This window comes from Penicillium argentinense (genome assembly GCF_028826775.1).
Source record: "Penicillium argentinense strain IBT 30761 chromosome Unknown utg000005l_segment0_segment0, whole genome shotgun sequence".
Classification (NCBI taxonomy): Eukaryota; Fungi; Ascomycota; class Eurotiomycetes; order Eurotiales; family Aspergillaceae; genus Penicillium; species Penicillium argentinense.
In genome coordinates, this window is record NW_026622664.1 from 3320662 (window position 1) to 3343592 (window position 22931).

The window sequence follows — 22931 nt, forward strand, 5'->3', positions numbered from 1 at the left end:
GTGCGGTCCAGTTGTAACTGGCATTCTATGGGCGATTTTTACACAAAGCATATCATCGCCGGTCCTCAACGACACTGAATATGAGTCTCCCGAAACCAGATGAGATCCCCGCTTACGAGGAGCTGTATGAGCAGCGGCCTTCGAATTTTATGACGGGGGTATGTATTCTTCATGTTTTGCTTAGATTCATTATTTGATTTGATACTTACATTGTATTGCTCGATTCGCTATCCTCGACCTCTCCACGTCCGAAAACTATCAAGGTTGAATCCATTCAATGTCCATTCTGAGCTTAAATTATGTATACAGTACTCCAACATCCCAAACACAGACCCCGATCTCGAAAGCCACTCCCACATCCACCTGCACACAACCAAAGCGCAGAATACACCCGAGTCATTTCAGACTCAGCACGTCGCTGAGGATATCACCTCGGGCCTCGAGCCAGGTCACGTTCACTGCGAAACATGTGATTTGCAACTAGAGCGTCGCGAGCGTCGGGCTAGTGCGGCGAGGAACTGCACGACTGTTTCGGTTACGTTTGCTGCGCTGGGTGTTTGTTTGATGATATTTGGGATTGTTGCTGTTAAGGCTTTTACGGGGCATGGGAGGAGGCATTGATCTTTTACAAGTTGTGCAGGTAGACTACAGTGTAGTGTGTTTTAGTGTTGATGCTACTGTAGCTACGAGCTGGTCTAGACTGAAATGCGTTCTAGTCAAGTGCAGATGCAGCAGAAGTTTTCTATATCCATCTAGTAATGCTCTAGCTGGTGATACAGGACCGTGATATAACATTGGAACAGGCTGATGGCAGGGCAGGGTATATCGGGGAACAAATTTTTGTCGTTTTTTTATACTTCAAGTTTTGAACCCGAGCTATACTTACTCGTTGCGCATCTTGCGGAAGAAATCCATCACACCCGTGAAGACGACCAGCAGGATACCGCCACCAGGGCCGAGACGCAGCACCTTGGGGATGAATCCCTTGTACAGGGCACCGAAGCCCTCCTCCTTCATGACCGTGCCGATGGCGGGCCAGGCCCAGTTATACTTGGGGATCTGACCGGGGACCTTGGTGGTGTTTTGGATGCGGGACTTGACGACGTCCATGGGGGTGTTGAGGATCGTACCAGCGATACCACCGATGGTACCAGCGATCAGGTCGTTACGGGTCTGCTGGCTCTTGTTGCCGGGCTCGGGCTTGGGCAGCTGGGCGCGGACCTGGAAGATGCAGCCGAAGTAACCGGCGTTCCACAGGATGTGGCGCCACAGGGTCGACTCTAGACCGTTGTACATGGCCAAAGGACCCTCGGTCTGCACGATCTTCTTGACCACGTCCAGCATGCCGTTGTACTTGCCCGCGGAGGCCTTGTCCTGCAGGCGAATCTTGACCAGCTCGAAGGGAACGACGACGAAGGCCTCGGTGGCACCAGCCGTGGCACCGGTCAGAGTGGCCAGGCCCTGGGTCTGCTTCTCCACGCCGAACAGGCCGCGATAGAAGGAGCCCCAGCTGTCGTTGGCGGCGAACTTGGTCGCACGCTTGGGCGCCTCCATCAGAATGGGAGCGGAGATACCGCGGTACAGACGCGAAGCACTGTGGGGAGGTTAGTTGAGTCTTTTCGGTCTTGGGGCGAATGCCGATGACCATTGCCGATCGGGAAGGTGTTTCCATTCACGCACCCCTCATTCTTAATGATCTTGCGGAAGCAGTCGAACATGCCATTGTAGTGCTCGGCACCAGCGGTGGCGGCTCCGGTCTGAAGCTGACTGTCGGGATTGTGTTAGTGACTGCGGAGTGTTTTCGGGTGCGGATTCCGATCGGGTGCTTACACTCGGGTCTTGACGACGTCCAATGGGTACCTGTGTGATTTCGCTCGTTAATTCTGTGTTATCTTTACTGTCTGGTCGGATTCCGCTCGCGGGAGACGCTTCGCGATCAAGAGAAAAGGGGGATTGGGATCATACATCACCAAGATCTGTCGTGCGGGGGAGAGACGCATTAGTCACTGGACCACCTCAAGAGGGCTCTGGCAACACTGTGCAACCCGGGGCAGGCCTAGCAGATTGCCAGACGTAGGGAGAACATACCTCGGAGACACCAGCCACCGCACCGGCGGCGAATTGGTAGATGAAGGGAAGGGGCTGTTGCTGCTTCTCAGACATGATGGCGACGGTCCTAGCGCAGGAGTTCAGCACAGTCCAGTGGGACGATAATGGGATCGTGGACAGAGTAGCAGATGCTGAAAGTGCAAGATTTGCAGGAATTGCAAATGGCCACAATCTAGGGGGAATTCGCCGGGGGGAACTTACCAAACGTGCTGGTGAGTAGGAGAGGAGGAGAGAGAGCGGAGATCGCCCAGACGGGACCCGGTGTCGGCCAAATTCGGTGATCGGTACCTCCTGCCTGCGCAGGAACGAATTACCGCGCATTACTAAGCCCCCGTGGGGTCGGGCGTTTCCTTTTACCGTTTGCGTTGATGACATCCATTGTTTTCTTTGTTCCTACATACTCAGAATACAAATCATAACGACCGCACTCACTGGCAGCAGGAATTGAGCAGTTGCTAACTTCCGTCCCCCGCTGCTAGTAGGTCGTTCCTTTTTAACTGTCGTCGTCGCGGTAGCCGCCGTCGCGGTACAACTAGAGCCACATGCATATCCTCGCGGACAACACCCTCCACCTGCTGTATCTGCACAGCTAAACCACCCAATTGCGCATCTTCCAGAGCCGGTGTCAGAGCCGCCGGTTGTCACGGGTACAACTATGGTCTTGCCGTTGGACGTCAACGTCGTCGACCTGGTCGTCGGGCATGATGTTGTGTCGCAATCTCTCCCTGTCTGACAGCACCCGCCATGGTAAACAGCAGAGCAAGCGTAGAATCCCGTCGGGCACATATTTGAACCCCCGCCGGTCATCGTCGTTGTTCCTTGGGTGGTATGCAAACTCGTCGGACGCGCCGGTTGTGTCAGTTTATCGGTAGAAGTGGTTTCCGTTGACTCGAAGCTCTTCGACGTCGATGTCGTCTCCGTAGTCCCGACAGAATGAGTTGTTTGTGGCCGAGTCGAATAGGTAATCGTAGAAGTCGTGATGGTATGGTCAATTGTTACTGTAACCACCGAAGTGTAAGCACCTGCGACCGTCAGTATATATCTCAACAATGTCATAGGGTGCATCCGGAAATCACTCACATCCACCTTCAACACACTCATATCCCGGAATACAGCATCCTCCACCCAAAGCCTTCGAACAAGCCGTATACCCACTCTGACAAGAACCCACACCCCCACCGCACGTCTGCCCCTTCGGACAACATCCAACAGTGCCATGACCCGTCTCCTTAATCACTTGACAAGTATCCCCCGTCGCACAGCAGCGATCCGATCGATTAATAGACAAGCACGGATTTGTTCCAGTAGGACACTCAAAATCTCGACCGAATAGACTATTCCTCAAAAGAATACCATAGCGCCTTGTGACATTGCTGCCCTCATCAAGGCCAGGCAGAGCGGGAGAAAATGGATACGACCTAGTGAGGAACTGGGCAGGCGAGAAATCGGTTCGATCGTCGCTCTCTCGACCATCGAATTCAAAGATCGATCTACTTTGAATCTCTCCGGAAGAAACAATCGCTGCCGCACCCTCTGAATCCCCGGCGAACTGCCAGTACTCAAGAAAGAACTTCTCGCCCTCATCGTCGCTCATTTTCCGCACGCCTTGCACGGGCGATTCTGCGAATCTCGCTTCTAGCTCTGCATGGTGGCGGAGGATGGTCGCTTCTGTTTCGGAGTTGGTTGCTGCGTAGCTCGATCTCCAGAAGAGTAGGAAGGCGGAGGCTTGTGAGAGCCGCATCGCGATGCTGGTTGGACCCCAACAGATGCAGACCAAGAGATGAGCTCGATGAAACTGAATGATGTTCCGAATCTGTTCGGACTTGTGAGCAGGGCTCAGTGCGTCATCCGCGTGGGAGGGCGGAGTGTAGTACAAGGGTGTGTGTTTGGCTGGTGTCGATCTAGACGCGTTGGATGAGGCTGAGGCGCAGCCTCGGTGCCGGACAGGATGATATCGTGGATCGTCGAGAGTCGTGAGTCCTGAGTAGTGAGGCGTGGGATTCGCAAAGAAATTGTATAGAGAACTCTGAAGGAATAGTCTGGTTCGGGTCGATCACGACGATCGAAGAATGGAGATGGCAGGTGGGTGCATTTAAAGGATGGAAATGCGATGGCTGGGTGTCCACCTTCCGCCGGGACCTGAGACTTGCTTTGTTACAGATTAGGCATCCACTGGCTACGCTGCTACGAGATATTCAAGCTTGGTTTGGGGAAAAGAAATTGTATAAATCGCATTATGTCATTGCAGAATCTCAGAATCTTAGGGTATAGGGTACCAAGCACAGGGTCGCATTCAGCGTTAATCAATCAACCGCCTGACCCAGGCCAACTCCGCAGCGCAATGAAAATGCTGGAACGAACCACAGTCGTGGGAGGGTATCGTCAATAAGTGACATGAATGCAAAGGGGATAGGGAAATCATTTGGAAGGGGGTTCCAACAGTGTAACACACCACGGATGTAGACGCAAGATGCGAAATCAAATCAATCGCCAAAAAACGCATGCAAAGTAAAACAAAATTAAGCACGATAAAGATCGCCAAGGGTGTTGTTCGGTGCATTAAGAGTCGGTTTTCTCCGCCGGCTCGGATTCATCAGGGTTGCTATCCTTCTTCTCATCCTCTGTCAGTGTTTCATCCTTGGGCGATTCTCCGCCCTCTTCTGTCGGTGCTGCTTCGCCCGACTCATCTGTCTCGCCCTCGGCCTTTTTCTCGGCTGCCGCTGCTTGAGCCGCCGCTTGCTCGGCTTCGAGCTTCTCCATCTCCGCGTTACGAGCCTGCTGTCGGTCCCAGACTTCCTTGCGAATGCGGTCGTCCTTTGCGTTGCGGAGACGCTCGGTCTCTTCCACGCCGCCACTCTTCTTGAGCTTATCCTCCTGAACGAAAGCGCCCAGTTCTTTCTGGAAAAGATTGATGCGACGGTTCTCGAGCTCCTTCTTGCGAGCCTTCTCGGCCCGTTCGATGGCCTCTACTCGGCTTTCATGGTTCGGCTGAAGTGCGCGCACCTCGCCGAGTACAGAGTCCTTGGCCTTCATAGGGTCGACAGTGGGGTCAATTCCCAAAGTACGCGAGGTCGCGCGCAGAGTGACACCACCTTCGGCCTTCTCCATGGCTTGCTCCTTCGTAGCTTGTTCCACCAGCGCAAATGTCTGAGCAGCCTTCTCAAGATCGTCTTGCAGGTCGGCCGCAAGGTCTTCCTGCATCGTAAGTTGGTCTCGCTCTTCACAGACCAGTTGCAACTCCTTCTCCCAGATCTTAGTCCAGATCGGCTTCTCCCGACCCAGGAAGTCCTGCATCTTCTTGATCTCCTTCATGACGTTGCTGATATCACGACTGACGCCCTCCAGCTGTCGTGGCAGAGGGCGGACACCACGAGTCACCACGTCCTTGCGCAGATCTTCGACCAGATCCTGAAGATCGTCAACCCGGGCAACAAGGCGCTCGGATTCATCAGCCAGTTGCTTCTTGCCAGTGCCAACACGAGCTCGGCCGGCATCGCCTTCGTAACTCGTGACTGCAACATCCTCGGCCGCAGTCTTGACATTGCTAGCCTTGGCGCGGACGGCGGCCATTGAGCTGGTGACATCGGATTGGAAGTTGGTATAGGTTTGGCGAAGGACGGCCAAGTCACGGCGAAGGCTTTGCAGTTCGGCGACCTGGCTGCCAGTTCCAGCGATTGGCGCTTTGAGCCCGGCATTGCTCGGAGCGGCGGCCGGAGGAGCAGCCGCCAGACGGGCCATCTCCTTTGCAGCTTCCAGTTGACGATCTGAAACACGCTGGATGACTGTCCCTTGACCGCTCAGAGCTTCCTTCACGCCCTCCACCAAGGTGCGCACGCTGCTAAAGCTGTCGTCAAAGTGTTTCTTCATCTCATCCAGGCTGTCCACATTCAACACCAAAACCGATCGATCCTTGACATCGTTAAGATCCTCCAGTTCATGTCGAATACCTGAGATGGGATCCTGGATGTAGATTTCAGGCAAATCCATCCCATTGTTGTGAACGTTCCAGGCAAACTTCTCGATGAAAGCCAGCTGAAGACGCCCAAGAGTAAGCTCTGCAATGCCTTCCGCAAGTACATACTTCTTGATCTTACTCTTATATTGCAGAAAGAGTGTCAACTCCTTCCCTGGAGACGGCTGCTCGGTGGCAAATTGAGGTACTGGCGGAGGTGTAGCAACTTCAGCCGGCTCGACCCGGTCTTTCTTCGGTGTTTGTGGGGCTGTTTCTGCAACAGAGGAATCTTTTTTCTCGGGATCAAAGGCATCCTCGAGGGTAGGAGGTCCCTTGGGTGGTTGCGGGAAGTAGGGCGAGGAGATATCAGTGACAGGGTCGGCGGGGAGATCCTTTTCGAGAGGCACAGGCTTCTCCGACACTTCTGATGACGGTTTTCTAGCTTCGCGGGTTGATTTCGGCTGTTCCTCTTGCACAGCCTGAGGTATATTCGCAGCAGCCTGGGCCTGACTGCTTTTGGAGACATCCTGTGAGCCTTTGGTAGACCGCTGTCGTGTGTGGTTGTACGATCCTCGGAGGCGGACCGCATTGAGGGATTCGCGAACGTCGCGTCCTCGGTTCGGAATTGGGGGAGTTTTGGGACGGAATGACGGGCACACCGTTCGAGGAAGTACCCAGGTGCTTCTGGATCTGATAAGCGGAGAAACGCCTTGATGCACGTCGCTCTAGCTCGCCGCTTCTTTGCAAAGCGCCCAGCGCGTCATCCTGCTTCGGCGGCGGAGGTGGGGCAGGGAAATCTGGAGGGGGTGCCGAAGGAGTCATTGGGGCTGCTCGGGGTGTCGAATCGTTGTCGGATCCTGTCTGAGAAAGCTGCTGCTGGGTTTCCCTTCGCGATGCGTCCCGCTCGGAGTAGCTTGAACCCGAAGGCCCCGGAGACGTGCGCTGTTGAGGAGTATCCTCCAATGAACCATTGCTTCCATACCGACGCGCCGACCGTTTGGGGGATTGCATGGACGACTGTGGCATTGTCGAAGCCGCCGCTTCGTCGTACAGCTGTCCGATGTTGCTCTTTTCGGGTGACAGACTTCCTGCGCTCGCCTGCCGCCCGGGCATCCCATTTCGACCATCTTCCTTCTGCTGCCGTGACCGTAAGCGCGCCTGCTTCTTCTTCAGACCATGGAGTAAGTTGATGATAATATCGCGAATCTGCGGGAGGTATCGGTCTAGGCTTTGCGGGGATGCATCCTGGCTGAGCGTGTCCTCGAGGATTGTGCGGAGCACGTCCGGCACCGGACCCAGGTCAGAGGTCTCAACACCGATCGCATTGAACGCGCGACATGCCAGGTTGAATTCGTACCCCAAGCGGACATAAACATCGGACACATCAGTCTCGGAGGCCGTTTTGCGGGACCACTGGGTGAGGGTTTCAAGTAGTTGTTTTGTTGCCACGAGGAGGTGTGTGACGCTTTTTTCGATTTGGGAAATCTGTTTATCGGGCTGTAAATGGTCCCGAGAGACTGTGGTCAGCTAACACATCCTTGTAAAGATCAAGTGAATAGTTCGGATCAATCGCGCTTACCACAGTTTTGGTCGACTGCGAGCGACCAGAGGCCGACGAACTGCGGCCTGACGCTGAGGCCATGGAGGAAATGGAGGAGTCGATGCTACTAGCGAGGGAAAGACGGGAATTCTGGTCAGGGTCTCCAGCAGGATGAGACCAGGCGTGTGTCGACTGCATGGAACAGAAGAACAAGCAGGTAAGCGAGCGAGCTGAGAAGGGGAAGGGTGGTGACCAGCCTCCGATCTGCAGACTCGCAGCGTCAATACGGTACGGTCACGTTCCCGTACCACCCGCTGTTAGTTAGGGCCAGCCCCTTCACGATCCACGCCTAACCGGAAGGGCGCCTTCCTCGCTGCTTGCTGGTTCTGTATTGATTGTACCAAGGCTGCACGCGTTGCAGTCGCGGCAGCTCCCGCGCTTATCCACCATGATCGACGACTCCATACATCTCATGTATTGACAGGTATGCCCTTCCTTACTAGGGTGGTCTGCCTCTGTCGAGTACACTGCTATGTAGTTGGTACAACATGTGCGAGTATATAGAAAGGACTGCGGATCATCGCGAGGGAGGGGGCCTAGACAAGGTCCAGCTAAGACCCTCTCTACGCCGGGGCCACATTGGGCTTCACCGTAACCCAACGGCGGCTGGGTCGCCTAATATTTGTTTCTAGCTGGACTCGCGCTGGGAATGTCTAGGATGTTGGTGTGGACGTCAACCATGGCTACCCTAGGGTACGAGTATTGTCGACGTTCTATACACAATTCCAACCTTGGCATGCCCTAAGAGTGCCCTAGTGCGGGACAGCATCCATGCACTGTCTTTGATACTTTCCCTCTTTGGGACGTCTAGGTATACACAGCCGCTGCTGCATTGGCCGAGTGGGGTATCAGGATGTCTTTCATAGAGGCTAGTCGATACCGGTACTAAGCACTATGCACCTCCCTCTCTTTTGATGGTCTTTTTTTCTTTTTCTGTAGGGAGTACAAAGTGCTCTTTTTTCGATAGATCCAATCTGCAAAAAGGCCTGGAGCACCAGCAGATCGTGGCTTCGGACAATGAACCCCCACGGAACAACCCCAGTTGACGCTGTGCTGGAGGCCAACCTGGGGTCGGGGAGCGTTCGGTGGTACGGCCAATACGCGTTGGCAACCGGGCTGGTATAGTATGCCAGACAGACCAAAATCGCAGAGCACACCCCACGAAATTATGGCGATAGGCAGCCATCCCCTTCAGAAAGAAGTAAAAAGTAAATAAAATCACAGCAGGATTCCGCTGCAAGTAAAATGGCCATCGCCAGCACCGCGCGCATAACTAAATCCGGTGGAGGGCAAGTGACAGATCATCCCTAGATCACAGCCGTCAACCCAGGGTCGCACCGGGTACCGTACGATTACACCTCCTTCCCCGTGACTGCTTTCTTCCCAAACAATTTCCATCTCCCTCAATCCCCTCCTCGCCCTGCTTCATCGACTCACAACCTCGCCATCCCCCTTCTTTGCCGTCGTGACCGTCAACGATTCGGTGGTCGCCTCTTCCCCACTCTCCCATCCCCCCTTGCCCTGTTAGTGCAGGCGGTGTGGTGGACGTGGTCGAGTGCCTCCTCACGGCTTTCCGCCGTGCTAAGTTCCACGACCGCAAGCCTGCCCTGACTCCAGAGTCAATCAATGGCTTCCTCCCTCAATTCGGCGCCGGCTGCAAGCAGCTCGGGCAATGCCACCAACTCCTCGCAATCCTCTGGACGGCCTTCGGGTCCTTCCCTGCGACCGAGCGCCAGCATTAAGGGCGACGGCCGACGACAGTCTAACAGTCCTGGTGACGCTGGCCAACGGTACGATGCACTTCCCCTCCTGTTCCTTTCCCCTCGCCTGGTCCTCTATTTCCGCATGCAATACTCGCTTTGTCGCGACAAACTGGAGCTCATCTGGGTTCGTTCCGTCCGCGACATCCTCGCCAACGGTGCCTCCGTGCACGTGCCCCTCGACCTGATGATGAGCTCGGTTTGCGGGCTGGTGTAGGATTGTGCACCCTCGAAGGACCAATTGCAAGCGTCGGATTGCATGGCGATATTCCTTGTTTGATCGGTTTCTGTCTCAACGTGTTCCACCCCGCTAACCCGGTCATGTTTCTTTGTATAGGCGCAGTAACTCCCACAAAGCCTGGTCGCAAGGCACCAACCCCATCACGCAACGCTCAACGAACAACTACTCAAACTCGAACGGAAGCAACCACAAGCAATCCGCTTCTCCTCGCCCGGGCCAGAAGGAGTCGAGCACGGCCGATCACCACGCGCATGACCGAGTAGTGTTCCTGTGTGCCAGCTACGTGGTAAGTAAATCGATCAGGATAATTCCTATCGTATTCTTCTCACATTTTCTCTTCAAGGGTCTTCAAACCACGATCACCACCAATAACGGCGACCAGTATACTGGCATTATGTCTTCCTCGGCCATCGAGCCCAACAGTGGTTCTTCGTTCCTGTTGAAGATGGTCCAACGGTCATCTCAAGAGAACCAGCCCAAATCGAACGGTGTGAGTGATGTGACAAGCCCGTATCTGGGCGCCACTCCCGAACATAGCATGTCATTCGACTTCAGTGACATCGCGGGTATCACCGTGCCGAAAGTATCACCCGCTGAGGTCACCGTCAAGGAATCCAATGGTAAGTACTAATCCAGGACGCGCCCCCAATCGGGTGAGTCTGCTGACACAGCCCTCGACAGGCGCATCACGATTTAGGACTGACGCCGACATCTCGGGCAACCTCGCTATGCGCGAGCGTACTTTGCAGCGATGGGAACCCGCCGAGGGCGAAGTCAACATGTCCCTCGAGACCTCTGTCGGTGACACTGCTGGATGGGACCAATTTGCAGCCAACGAGAAGCTGTTCGGTGCCAAGACCGACTACGACGAGAGCATTTACACCACGTCTCTTGATCGCAACTCTGTGACTTATCGCCAGAAAGCAGCTGAAGCGGCGAAGATTGCTGCTGAGATTGAAGGCACAAACGTCGACAATCCTCACATGCTTGAGGAACGAGGACTGACTGGTCCCGATACTGGTGATCAAGACGAGGAAGACAAGTACAGCGGTGTTCGTCGAGAGAACAAGGCCTTCCCCTCCCTGGTTTCTGGTCAGCCCAACAAATACACCCCACCCGCGCGTCGTCAAACTGGAGCACCTTCGCAGGCGGCTCCTCAGCAAGCCGCGACTACTTCTGGTGCTACCCTAGTCAGTGCTGCACCCGCTGATGCCGAGCAGACTCCCGCGGCGGTCAAGCCCCAACCGCAGCAGGAGCCCAACGCCGCTTCGAACAAATCTAGTGCCGATGCCACCGCCGCTTCGGCGAAGCGGGCGGCGACCGAGAACGGTACCGCAACTTTCGAGTCCAAAGTACGAGACGACTTCCGTCAATTCGCTAGCAGTGAAAAGGCACATGTGGCAAAGGTCCAAGAACGCCGTCGCAACCAGGTGGCTCATGACCGGATCGTCAAGCTGAACGAGCTGATGAAGTTCTCGAAGAATTTCAAGCTATCGACTCCGGTTCCCAAAGATCTGGTGCCCATTCTTGCTAAGGACCGCGCCAAGCAAGAGGCCATCATTAGTCGAGTCTCGGAGGAGAAAACCAGCCCGAAGACCACAACCCCGCCTGCCGAGCAGAAGCCTCAGACAGGACGGGCCGTACCAAGTGGCCCAGTGCCTTCTGCGGCGCCGGCAGACCGCCAAACGTATCCTCGAAGAAGCCCCCAGGGTGCTCCCCCTACTGGTCCACTCGCTGCAGGACTTGGAGGTCGTTTCCCCCAGCAACCGATGCAGCCAGGCCGCCCCGGAGCTAGTATGCTCAGCCATCGTCTCGTGGATAACCTTCAACAGCGCAAGGGAGCTGGCGTGGGACCTGGTATCCCGGCTCCTCTGCCTATTCAAGATCCACGCACGCCGCCAACCGGACCAGCTAATGAACAACATCGGATCACCAGCCCCGTGAAGCCCCAGGCATCCGCGTCCACTGGACACTCGAAGTTCAATGTGCGTGCTATGGAATTCAAGCCCAACCCGGCGGCAAATACATTCACCCCGGCTGGTACCAACTCGAGCTCAAGTGGCGGGGGGCCAACCCCAGGCACCACTGCGACTGCGGCTAGTAATCCTCGATCATTCTCCCGCAACCGCTCTGTGTCTCGCGCGTCATCGCCGTCTGCCTTCTTTGGCGCCAAGAAGCCGGTGCCTATTGCCGAAAGGCCCTCCATTGATGACCAATTCAATGCCATCAAGCGCATGAAGAAAGAAGGCGCGGAGTCGGCAGAAAAGTCGTACTCCTTTAACGGCGGCATCCCTCCTCCCTACAAAACCTTGCCAACCTGGGATCATCCTGAATCAAACCGGGAGAAGACTTTCGACCAGATGTTCAAAGCGCCCGGCGGGATGCCTTCGGCATCACCTCAGGGTCGCTCCACCTCCAACAATCCTCATCTTCCTCAGCAACATCCGATGTCCTTCCACCCGGGCATGCCTCCCTCCTCTGGTCCACCCAACGGGCCTCATCTCCACCAAGGCCCACATGGGCCCGCAACCGGGCACATGGACGATCACCACCGCTTGCAAATGTCCGCCTCGTCGCCACAGGTCTTTCCTTCTCCGCGTCTTCAGTATGGTCAAATGGGGTATCCTTCCCCCATGGTCGGCGCCCCAGCTCAGGCAGGTTTCGGACAGGGTATGCCCCCACAGGCAATGCCCCAGTACTACCCGTCTGGGCAGGTAAGGTATCCCCCTGGTCCTCAGATGACTCCCTTCATGAACAACCCAGGCGCGACGATGGGAGGAGCCCCGATGATGCAACAACCGTCCAACGGCCCTTACGTGGGTGGAATGTCTCCTTACAACCCCCAGATGCAAATGTACTCGCCGTCTCCCGGTCACGCCTACCCACAGCACGCACCGCCTCAGCCTCACAGTGGCTACCCGAGCCCCAGCCGTGGCGCACCTATGATGATGCACCAGAACTCGCAATCCGGTCAGCCGCCCCAACCGATGATGTTCATGTCGCCGGGACAGCAGCACGGACAGCCCGGCTTCGGACCTCAGCAGCCACCAGGTGAGTTGTCTTATCGCCTGTTTTGGATTCCCGTCATTGCTCATCCGCGACTGCCAGTTGCGCACCCGGGTCGAGGAAACTACGCTCAGAATCCTCATTTCCCGTCAAGCCCACACCAAGCTCATCATTTCCCCCAAAACCAGCATCGCGCGCCCAGCACTAGCCACAACCAGGGACATCAGTTTTCTCAGCCGCCCAACGCGCCTTCTGCCAACACCGGCGCTGCCACTCACTCGGCTGAGCCGACTGATGACAACAAATGAAATGATTCATGAACCGGTTGTGGGTGTGTCAGGATTTGCCGATCTCTTGCCATTCGATATCCGTTTCTGCCGTATTGCGACCTGAAGTGAAAGCCAGCTCTGTGCATGTGTCTCGGGTGTCTTGTGCTTCGCCCGCCTCCTAGCCCATGTTTCCTACCCTAGGAACCGGGCGGTGAAGTACATATTCAAATCTTATGCTGAACAGGTGAGTTCGAGCCGGCCTTGAATGGGTTGAAATCGACTTACCTGACACGTCCTTTCTTTTCAAGATGGATTGCTATCGCGACCTTCTTTTTTCCCAACGGTTAAGCTACAACACTTCAGCTTTCGCTATGCCAGCCCTTCAGTTCAGCACCCAACTCTGAAATCGTTTTCACCGAAGGAGCTACTTTGAGAAGTCTCATTTCCTTGCCAGGATCTATCCACTCCCTCGATCTGGCCAACTACCATCTGGGTTTTCAAACATGGCGAGCTTCGATTTATTCTTACCACCCTTCCGGTTTGCTTCCTCCTGCTCTCCTCCTCGAGCTGGATTTTTACCCTTTTCCCAATGTTCATATTCAGCGTGTTTGAGACTCCTAGGAAGTCTCCTGGTCTTTTTGTTGCGTTGTATTCCTCCCGTGTACTGTTGATCTGACCTCCTGTGTTCCGATGTGTTCTGTGCTCACGATGGGAGTAGTGCAGATCGCTGGAGGGAAGGGACCAGTGCAGTGGTGAAGGTTGACGCTTGACGAATGGCTGGTCGTGGTGGAGGCAGCGATTGCTAGTGAGTAGCCTTCGGCCACAATGAAATGTTTACGAGCCACAATTCTTGCGTATCAGAGTAGGTCACACTCAACAGTCGTAGGCGACAGTCTCATCACATGTGATGTTATCACTCCCAGCCGTAGTGGGCAGAAGGCTCTGCAACCCTGACACCGAGTACTAGTATGTTCTTCAGCGTGAAGCTATTTGGGTCGTACTGTAACGCCTCGGAGGTTCGGCATCTCCTATTCAGTGCGTGGTATATGGGATTTCTTGAGCAATGAGACTCGATTCAGGGTACAATATATGAACATCACACTGCACCATGTAGAAATGGCCGACTGTATTTGTTTGAGTCTTCGTTCTTTCTACGTGGCCTGAAAAGTCAACGCCGGTGTCATTTCACATATGATACTCGTTGCAGTGTGGTGTAAGATAATCTCAGGACACCTTCCAGTCACATGTCAAATTGTACACCATATACATCAAGCCGCCACAGCAAATGGATATTCTGGATCGTGATGCTTGAATGTGATGCAAGAGAACTCTATACTGACTCCGCGGTTTCATCTACAGCATTAAAGGAAAGATATTTTGTGACAAAAAGTAAGATTAAATAGAAGACGGGGGCTAGAGACATAATTCGAACCATGGAAGGCTCAATTCTCTAAAATTTCTCATTCTTGATAACGATCACCCATCACAACTATCTATCGCCACTCTATATTCGCAGACAGTTCCTAAGGCAAATCAGAGTCAGTAATCGGTCCAAAAACGAGCATCCACGAAAAGCCAATATCTAAACTTATCCTCAGGTCTTTTCAGTTTTTAGAGTCTTCATCCAGACCCCAAACGACGACCACCTCAGCATCCACCGCGGTGCCAAAATACATCCAAACCACGCTCACCAACCACACCAAACTCAAACAGCAAGACTAGAAAACCATCCAACCATCCTCAATCCATTTCTCCCGCACACAAGACCTCCATTATCCGGATCCTCAACCACCGCCCGATACCCCAGATTCCCCGCCCAGGAGCACTCTCCTCTCCACGCCAGAATTGATCCAAATGCTACGAGTAGACGGGTAAGGGAGTGTCCCCGCCACTCTGTCAGCCGCAGCCATTAGTTCCTATTAATCCTCATAGAGCGAAGCGGACAAAGGAACCCCAGAAGACGGCTGTACACGCCTAGATCCCGGCCCATGGTAGGAACTAACGGGAAGCGTGTCGCTATACACACAGAGCACCCAGGGTCCCACGACAAGCTGCCATGTCCAAGGGAGGGCCATTAAATGGCTCGGACCCTCTGCCTTTCAAGCCGTGTGCTTCTTGCGTGGAAGAGGAGTGTACGTGCCCACCGGGTGTATCCTGCTGGGGCATCATCTGGTGGGAGACTCGACAGATGACTTCGTTCTTTCGTGGCGATGGACCCTGGCTTTATCGCGGTTGCAACGAGCCACGTTTAGGCCTGGTTTGACGGGTCGAGGACGTCGTACCGGTTTTCCCTGTCTTACCGTTATACGCATGGGGCCGGCTCGAATGAAGAAGGAGACCTTGGTACCTTCGGTTGGTTCGGATGGGGGGCTGTTGGTTTGGAGTCGCGCAGTCTGACCTTTTACCAGGTTTCGCATCATCGGAAAGCGCGACGCGCTTGTGTAGCTGGGGAAGGGTGGGAGGGGTCACACACAGTTATTTATGATGTAGACGATGACATGTGTCGGTCGGGTGTCGCTGAAGTGAAAACCATGCAGTTCGCCAAAGTGTCGGTAGCAGGTGTGGTGGGGAAAGAAGAAAGGAAAGAAGCTGGAGCTTTCAGAAACAAACGCGGTGGGCCCGCCTGCCTGAGGCCGAAGAGGCGGGGCCGCAATCCAAAGGTTGCCAGCTGCAGCTGCTCTCCCCGTTCAAGTCCGCCACTTGCTGCCCGCTCGCGTAGACTTCGAGGCTTCTCTGAGATCATCCGCTGGTCGACACAAACACACTCTTCCGACGCGAAAATCACCCCTCGTCCCGGCCATTGGCCGCCTCCGAATCCTCCATAGAGCCCCAAACACTCCGGCCAGATAGCCTCAGCACCTAGGTCGCTTACAATGGATTTCCTCAAATCAGCCGTCGCGTCCGCGATCGCGAAGGGTTCCTCGTTCCCTTTCTCTCTCAGCGATCGAGTTGATATCGGCGATTCGATCTGGACGCTTCACAACGGTACGAAACGGGTAGGGTGGCTTTCCGACATGTTCTCGCTGCGGGCGTGTTTGGGACAATGTGTGCTGATATTTGGTTCTTTTAGGATGATGGCTCGGCGTGCAGTGTTTTTACCTTCGACCTCGCGGCGAACAAGTCGCGTGCGCCGTTGGCGAGAAATGCGATTAGGAAGTCGAGGACCCTGAGGCATCCTGGTGTTATTAAGGTCTTTGATACGATTGAGGTGTGTTGATTGCTCTATATGCGCTTTGGGTTTGGCATTAGGGGCCACTGACTGATTTGTTTTTGCAGACCGAGACCAATCTTTATATCGTTACTGAGCGAGTCGCGCCCCTCGAGTGGCAAGTTAAGCGTCGGAGTCTCAGCGAGGAGACCACGAAATGGGGATTGTACGGTGTTTCGGTAAGGATTTTTGGGACAACACGCTTGCGCAATTGCTGACATGTAGGTCATTCCAGTCTACTCTCAAATTTATCAACGAGGATGCTTCGTCCGTCCACGGTGCCGTCCGCGCGGCCTCCGTCTATACAAGTGAGAGTGGGGAATGGAAGCTCGGTGGATTCGATATCCTAAGCTCCATGAAGGAAGACGATGCTATCATATATGTCAGTGACCAATATATGAGTTTGTGTTGAGAGCACTATGCTAACTGTTTATCAGACATACGGAAATCTGGTTCCCGACTCACATCGCTATACACCACCGGAGGTAGTTAAAGGAGGATGGGATGTTATCAAGCGTCATCCCCTGGCGGCGGTTGATGCATACGGCCTGGGTATTCTAATCTTTGAGGTGTTTAATGGTCATTTTTCCGGCGGAGATCAAGCCGGCAAGACGACCAATATTCCTCCATCTATGCAGCAGAGCTATAAGCGTCTCTGCACAGCGAACCCAAAGCTTCGATTGAGTCCTGCGCATTTTGTTGAGCAGGGCAAGAAGCATGGTGGATTCTTTCAGACCTCTTTGATTCGGTTGACTGAAGATATGGAGAGCTTGGGGTTGAAGAGCGATGCCGAACGAGAGGAGTTTATCAAGTGCGTACATTTGCAGCCTATTTACTCGCAGTGGCTAACACTTTCCAACCTACAGTGAGCTTGATACTCTCTCCGATGATTTCCCAGAAGACTTCTTCAAGATGAAGGTTCTTCCAGAGCTGCTTAAATCCGTGGAATTTGGCGGTGGTGGTCCAAAGGTATTGAGTGCTACCTTGAAGATTGGATCTAAGCTATCCGCAGATGAGTTCAACGCCAAGTTAACACCGGTCATTGTGCGGCTATTTTCGAACCCTGACCGGGCTCTGCGCGTCTGCTTGTTAGACAACCTTCCTTTAATGATCGACAATCTTTCTCAGAAGGTAGTGAATGATAAGATCTTCCCTCCAATGGTGCGTTTATCTACATCCCTCGTGCTTTGGTCCCAGCTAATATTTTTAGACGTCTGGTTTCACAGATGTCGCTCCAGTGGTTCGCGAACAGACCGTCAAGGCTGTTCTTTCAGTGATCAACAAGCTTAGTGATAGGGTCATCAACGGTGAACTTCTCAAGTTCCTGGCCCGCACTGCCAACGATGAGCAGCCTGGTATTCGAACAAACACAACAATATGTCTTGGTCGAATTGCCAAGAACTTGTCGCAAGGCGTAAGTGTCTAGCCCAAGTTGAGTCTCACCATCTGATACTAATGTCTGTGTAGACTCGTTCGAAGGTCCTCATTGCTGCATTTACCCGAGCTATTCGGGACCCTTTCGTGCATGCTCGAAATGCCGGTCTCCTCGCATTGTCCGCCACCATTGATGTCTTCACCGAGGAGGACTGCGCTGGAAAGATTCTTCCTGCCATTTGCCCTGCTCTCCTGGACAAGGAGAAGTGAGTCGTCATAAGCATTGTCTTACAAGAGAGCTTAATTACTAACTTTTACCAGGTTAATCCGCGACCAAGCAAACAAAACCCTCGATCTCTACATCCAGCGCGTACGTAAATTCGGCAACACTATGGCAGATACAATCCTACCCCAAACAACCCCCGCCGAACCAAACAAAGCCGACACATCCGGTGCACGGATCGGCACATCAAGCGATAAGTCCTGGGCCGGCTGGGCCATCTCCTCCTTCACCAACAAGCTCGCAGCCGCCGACGGCGAAATCGAACCCACAGCTGCGTCCAAGTCTGCCGAAACAGAGGCGACGCGCTCCGCATCCGTTCCTCGGCCCGCCAAATCATCACCATCCACTCAATTGGAACTTCCCAAGGAAACAACTCCCCGTCCCGCCGCCCAGCCACTTGGTCGTTCACTCTCCGATCGACCAGTCCCGGTGGTACAGCATGAGGCCGACGAGGGCGACGACGTCTTTGATGCCTGGGGCGCAATGGACGACGATGATAATGAGGACGACTCATTTAGCGCGGCTGTAGCCTCGCCCAAGCCCTCCTCGCCGGATCCCTTCGCCAACAAACCTACCGCCAAACCTTTTGATGACGGAGGCGAGCCTGACTTTGCTGGGTGGCTAGCTGCGAAGAACCAGTCTAAGGCCAAGAAGCCCTTGCCTAAGGGTCTGTCTAAGGTTGCTTCTACCAATACTGCACCTACGAAATCCACGGTTGCGGCGGCTAAGCCGCGGACTACAACGCCCGCTAAGACGATTGATACTAAGCCAAAAGATGAGGATGAGGATGATGGATGGGGTGCTTGGGATTAGATTATATGGGTGGTTTGGAGAATGTATATACGCTTTATCCGCGTAGTTAATGGGACATGCGGGCCAGCGGAATAATGATATCTTGAATAGTCTGCTTCAGAGGAAACTTTGTCCGTACTCGCTCTTTGCTCTTACCTTGGAATTTGTCGTGCCCGCGAGGTATCGAGAAGACATATATATGTCCAATAATCTGAAGCTTGATTCTAATCATGGTCCCAAGTCGGTACTTAAGCTGTTTATTGCACCGACCTATATTTGATCAAACCAAATCTTTTAACAACTCCCGCTGAATCAGTCCTGTGGTTCAACACTGCCTGCAAAGTTCGGTACTCGAAGTCCGCGTCCGGAACCACGGGATGGAACAACTCCTATCTTATCGCCCCGCGGAGTCTCGCCCTCAATGGCATTGACCACCGCTCCTCCACTCTTCTGCAACTACCGAAGATCATAACATACTAGCAACGTCCGGCGCCTTCGTCACCGCCGATCGACACACCCCCAGACTCGGCATCGTGAGACATTACGCTTTGCTCGCGCGCCAAGCTCGGTGCTGACCACCAGCGGGAATCTTGCTGCCTTCCAACTGCGCGCCTGCACCTCTCCACCAACTTATCACACAGTATGGGCGAGCCTTGACCGAGGCTGCCGAACATCTGCGAAACTTCCAGGCTGCTAGATCTGCTTCCTGCTGTGCCTTTGCGCTTGCCCTCCCCCAAACTGCCCTGCCACAATGGACCAGGAGGAGGCCCCACCGCCTTATTCGGCCGTCGACCCGTTGCTTGCGCCGGCCGCCAACAGGAATAGCAACGCGGCGCAGACTGCGGTTCCATTGCGCGCAAATGTCTCAGTGTCACCGGAGGCAGGCAGCTCGTCCTCGGCAGCCTCGCCTGTCGTCCCAACCCATTTCACATCCGCCGCGACCTACTTCGAGCAACGACCTCCCACAGTGGTGGACGAGAGCCGAGCATTGCTGCACCATCATATGACAATATACCCCCGCAGCCAAGCGAAGGATTTCCCCCGGCGACCCCGCTGCTGGGCAATGCGGATGAATGAGATTGCGCAGCAGGATTGGGATACCTTCTTGAAATATCTCTTCCCACCGCAATTGGGCTTGGCTGCTGCCTCGCAACATCTGCCAAGACAGCTGCGAGCGGAGATCCAGCGCGATCGCAAGGATCGTCCACAGGAGACCGATGAGCAGCGTCGTGCTCGTATTGCTGCCGTGGTGGACGAATGGAATCAGTGCTTCTTTGAATTGCGCGGAACTCGCATCATCTCGGTATACGTGGGCGAGCCTGATGCTGCGCCTACATCGGCTCTATGCCCTCGCTGCTATCCGGCTGCAACGAAGGCTACCTCAGGCACTGGTAGCATAGCTTCTCCAGATCCCAGAGCACAGAATGCGCCAGAGCCGGTGGCGGGACAGCCTGCTCCGTCCCTGACCTCTTGGCCCATACCTCCGATGCCTATGATGCCCCATGGCCCTCCATCGCCGTTCGGTGTTCCATTCGGGGCCCCCCAATTCCCCAGACCGGGTGCATCTCCTACTCATCAGCCGCCTCAGTACTATCCGCAACCTCCGCCAGGTACAACACCGTGGGGACCCTGGAACAATTGGTCATATGCCCAGCCGCAGTATACCAACACTGGTAGCGGAAAAAGTGGTACATTCGGGTGGATCTCAGATCTTGCTTCCAAGGCCCAAAAATACGGCGACCGGTTTGCCGAACAAGCAGAGCAGTATGGCAACCAACTCAGCTCGCATGCTATGCACTATGGCCGGCAGTTTGAAGAACAGGCCCTCGCGCATGGCCGCTGGCTGGAAGAACAGGCCAGACTGCACGGGAGAAAGCAGCCTGCATACCAAGGGTATCCGCCGGCGATATACGCCAATCCAAATCCATACCCTGGCTGGAGTCCTAGCCCTACCAGCGGTCCAGGGTCAACTCCAGCCACGCCAACCAGCAATCTAACACCGACGAGCCAGCCAACGGCCCCGCCCACTACACAGCCCAATCTCCGAAATAAAGACGACGATAAATCTTCCATTGAACAGTCACGACGTGCATCCATCACCTCCACATCTTCCGAGTCTTCCCTCAGCTCCATCGACACCATCTCCACAACATCTGACCTCAGCGCCTCCGACCTCGCCAACGTACGCACACAACTTCAAGATCTTGACGATCGCCATGACCGTATATTATACGATGCAGCCGTCGACCTCCGTCGCCAGCTCCAGATATTGCAAGAATCCCGGCGCGAGGCCCGCGCCTCTGGCCGTCGAAACTGGCTCCCAGGAACCCGTCCTCAGCAGTCCCAACCCACAGACAGCAATGACTGGGGCCGATGGGAATCGCCAGAACAACAGCAGCGGGCCTCGATCGACCGTCGAGCCATGAAGGAAGAAATGCGCGCTACACGCAAAGCATTCCGAGACGTTGTCCGACGTGCGCGGGATGAGCAGCGTGCGCGACGGCGCGTGAAGCGAAACCGCCGCCGCCATGGCCCTCAAACCGATGACAAGGCCAAAGAGCAATTGGCGCTGGACGGGAGCATGAAGAACCTCGCATTGAATCACTCCACCCCTGCCATCGCGCATACGCAGACAATGCCTGTTGCCCAGCCGCAGCCACAGCGGGTACCCATGCGGTCTGAGACGAGCTCGGAGTTCAGCGGGAGGAGTAATATGAATACCCCTTCTTCTGTCTCCCAGGCGAGCGTCCATGAACTTCCTGCCGATAGCTCTGATAAAAAGCCTAAATCGGGCCGGATTAAAGATATGTTGAAGCCGCGGTCTAAGAAGCGGGACGAGGACAAGTCGAAGAAGGACGGTGCTTCTTAATTTGGTAGACATGGACCTTTTTACTCTTTTCTCTCGTCAGGTTGTTAATGGGGCGTCACTTGGTTTTGGTGGAATAGCATCAACGACGTTACGATTCATTGCCAAGAATTGCATTGCATCATGTATATGCTGCATAGATAGGCATGAAAAGCACTACCTACACAATTGTATTTCCTCCACTCTGGTAAGAATCCTCATCAGAGCCATTCCGAAGGATTGTTCATACCCCATCCAAGATATCCCAGAAAGAATTTAGAGAAGGAGAAGGTTATGACTGCGCAGCCTCATTCTTTTCAACCAAATCACCCACACCAAGACCACGACCCATTTTAACCTTAACCATCTTCTCCCCACTCTCCTCCTTCTTCCCAAGCTCGCCAACCTCATCGCCCTCATCGGCATTCTCATCATCCTCGCCATCCTTCTTATTCTTGTTCTTCTCCTCGCGGTCCCGCTTCTCAACCGCTTTCCAATCCATCCACTGATCCTGGAGCTTCAGGTGCATGGCGTACGCATCTTCGCCGTCGGCATAGTACTTGCTCTCGACCTTCTCGACTTCGAAACCCAGTGTGTCGCGGTACAGGCGGAGCGCGGCGGTGTTGGAGACGCGGACGTGCAGGGAGACGTAGTGGGCGCGGTGGGACTCGGCCATTGCGCGTTCTTGGTAATTAGCTTTCGAGTCGTTACAGTATGACATTCTCTTTTCGCTCATTGGAAATCGAGTCCCGCAAAAAGCCTGAACATGTGAAAGGGAAAAACTCACGACTCATCCGCATCAACCTCTCCGCAATACCCAACCGTCTATGCGTACGCATAACACTCAGTGAGGTAATGTGACCATGCTGCACGCCGTCCGTCGGCTCCTCCTCCATCTTCGCAAGCACATACCCCACCACCTTGGGATACTGGCCTGAGACATCACCGGCGATGCCGCCACCGCCCGGCGCAGTGGAGGACTTGTAGCCGTTCTTTGGTCGGACGACGGCGACGAAGCTCAGTTGCGGCCATGTGAGCGCGTGGTACAGGTAGTATTTTAGGAAGTAGTTTTCGGGGAGGTTGGTTATGTTGCAGGTTTGGATTGAGGGGAGGAGGTCGATGTAGGAGGGGTAGGACGAGAGGGGGACGATGTCGACCATTTTGACGGTCCAATTGGGGTGGTCCCGGGTTTTGGAGCGGAGGAAATGTGGCGGTTAGAGGTGATGAGTTTAGTGGTGGGTGGTTGTTGCGGATTTGCGGTTGGAGGTGGGGTCATGTGATGTGGGTAGCTGTGGGTATAGCAGCAGCGTCGATGTCATACCTCAGCGATTTTTAAGTATACGTAATTGGAGATGTGGTTATTGGCAGTAAATTTTGACGAGATGTATCAGGCATGCAAATGTCCGTGTCTAGTATTACGGTATATACAACCCAAAATTGTGAGCCTGAGTCACTTCAAGATCTAAAATATTTCAAAACGCGTATCGTAAGT

General features: G+C 54.3%; 7 protein-coding genes across 7 annotated transcripts; 4 read left to right on the forward strand and 3 right to left on the reverse strand.

The window, feature by feature from the left end:
- Window positions 1–80: 80 nt before the first annotated feature.
- N7532_006030 (uncharacterized protein) lies at window positions 81–621 on the forward strand (the record flags this gene model as incomplete). Its single annotated transcript, XM_056618524.1, has 2 exons — window positions 81–158; window positions 310–621. The coding sequence occupies 2 exons, from the start codon at window positions 81–83 to the stop codon at window positions 619–621; spliced, it is 390 nt and encodes a 129-aa protein (XP_056474683.1).
- Window positions 622–882: 261 nt separating this feature from the next.
- On the reverse strand, window positions 883–4009 carry N7532_006031 (uncharacterized protein; the record flags this gene model as incomplete). The annotated part of the gene is made up of 6 exons (XM_056618525.1): window positions 883–1594; window positions 1681–1763; window positions 1831–1928; window positions 2046–2502; window positions 2542–3131; window positions 3190–4009. Coding segments are annotated over 6 exons (2760 nt in total), but the record flags the coding sequence as incomplete, so codon positions are not given.
- Window positions 4010–4668: 659 nt separating this feature from the next.
- Window positions 4669–7799, reverse strand: N7532_006032 (formin-mediated actin nucleation enhancer; the record flags this gene model as incomplete). Its single annotated transcript, XM_056618526.1, has 3 exons — window positions 4669–6596; window positions 6736–7558; window positions 7641–7799. The coding sequence occupies 3 exons, from the start codon at window positions 7797–7799 to the stop codon at window positions 4669–4671; spliced, it is 2910 nt and encodes a 969-aa protein (XP_056474685.1).
- A 1488-nt stretch (window positions 7800–9287) lies between these two features.
- Window positions 9288–12976, forward strand: N7532_006033 (putative PAB1 binding protein (Pbp1); the record flags this gene model as incomplete). The annotated part of the gene is made up of 4 exons (XM_056618527.1): window positions 9288–9634; window positions 9759–9948; window positions 10006–10282; window positions 10344–12976. The coding sequence occupies 4 exons, from the start codon at window positions 9288–9290 to the stop codon at window positions 12974–12976; spliced, it is 3447 nt and encodes a 1148-aa protein (XP_056474686.1).
- Window positions 12977–15810: 2834 nt separating this feature from the next.
- N7532_006034 (COPI-interacting protein CEX1) lies at window positions 15811–18615 on the forward strand (the record flags this gene model as incomplete). Its single annotated transcript, XM_056618528.1, has 9 exons — window positions 15811–15933; window positions 16008–16145; window positions 16214–16324; window positions 16381–16527; window positions 16583–16956; window positions 17012–17306; window positions 17356–17559; window positions 17613–17785; window positions 17841–18615. 9 exons carry the CDS (start codon window positions 15811–15813, stop codon window positions 18613–18615), a joined length of 2340 nt encoding a protein of 779 aa, XP_056474687.1.
- A 730-nt stretch (window positions 18616–19345) lies between these two features.
- N7532_006035 (uncharacterized protein) lies at window positions 19346–21463 on the forward strand (the record flags this gene model as incomplete). Its single annotated transcript, XM_056618529.1, has 1 exon — window positions 19346–21463. The coding sequence occupies one exon, from the start codon at window positions 19346–19348 to the stop codon at window positions 21461–21463; it is 2118 nt and encodes a 705-aa protein (XP_056474688.1).
- Window positions 21464–21731: 268 nt separating this feature from the next.
- On the reverse strand, window positions 21732–22599 carry N7532_006036 (peptide alpha-N-acetyltransferase complex A subunit ARD1; the record flags this gene model as incomplete). The annotated part of the gene is made up of 2 exons (XM_056618530.1): window positions 21732–22135; window positions 22227–22599. 2 exons carry the CDS (start codon window positions 22597–22599, stop codon window positions 21732–21734), a joined length of 777 nt encoding a protein of 258 aa, XP_056474689.1.
- Between the last annotated feature and the right edge of the window lie 332 nt (window positions 22600–22931).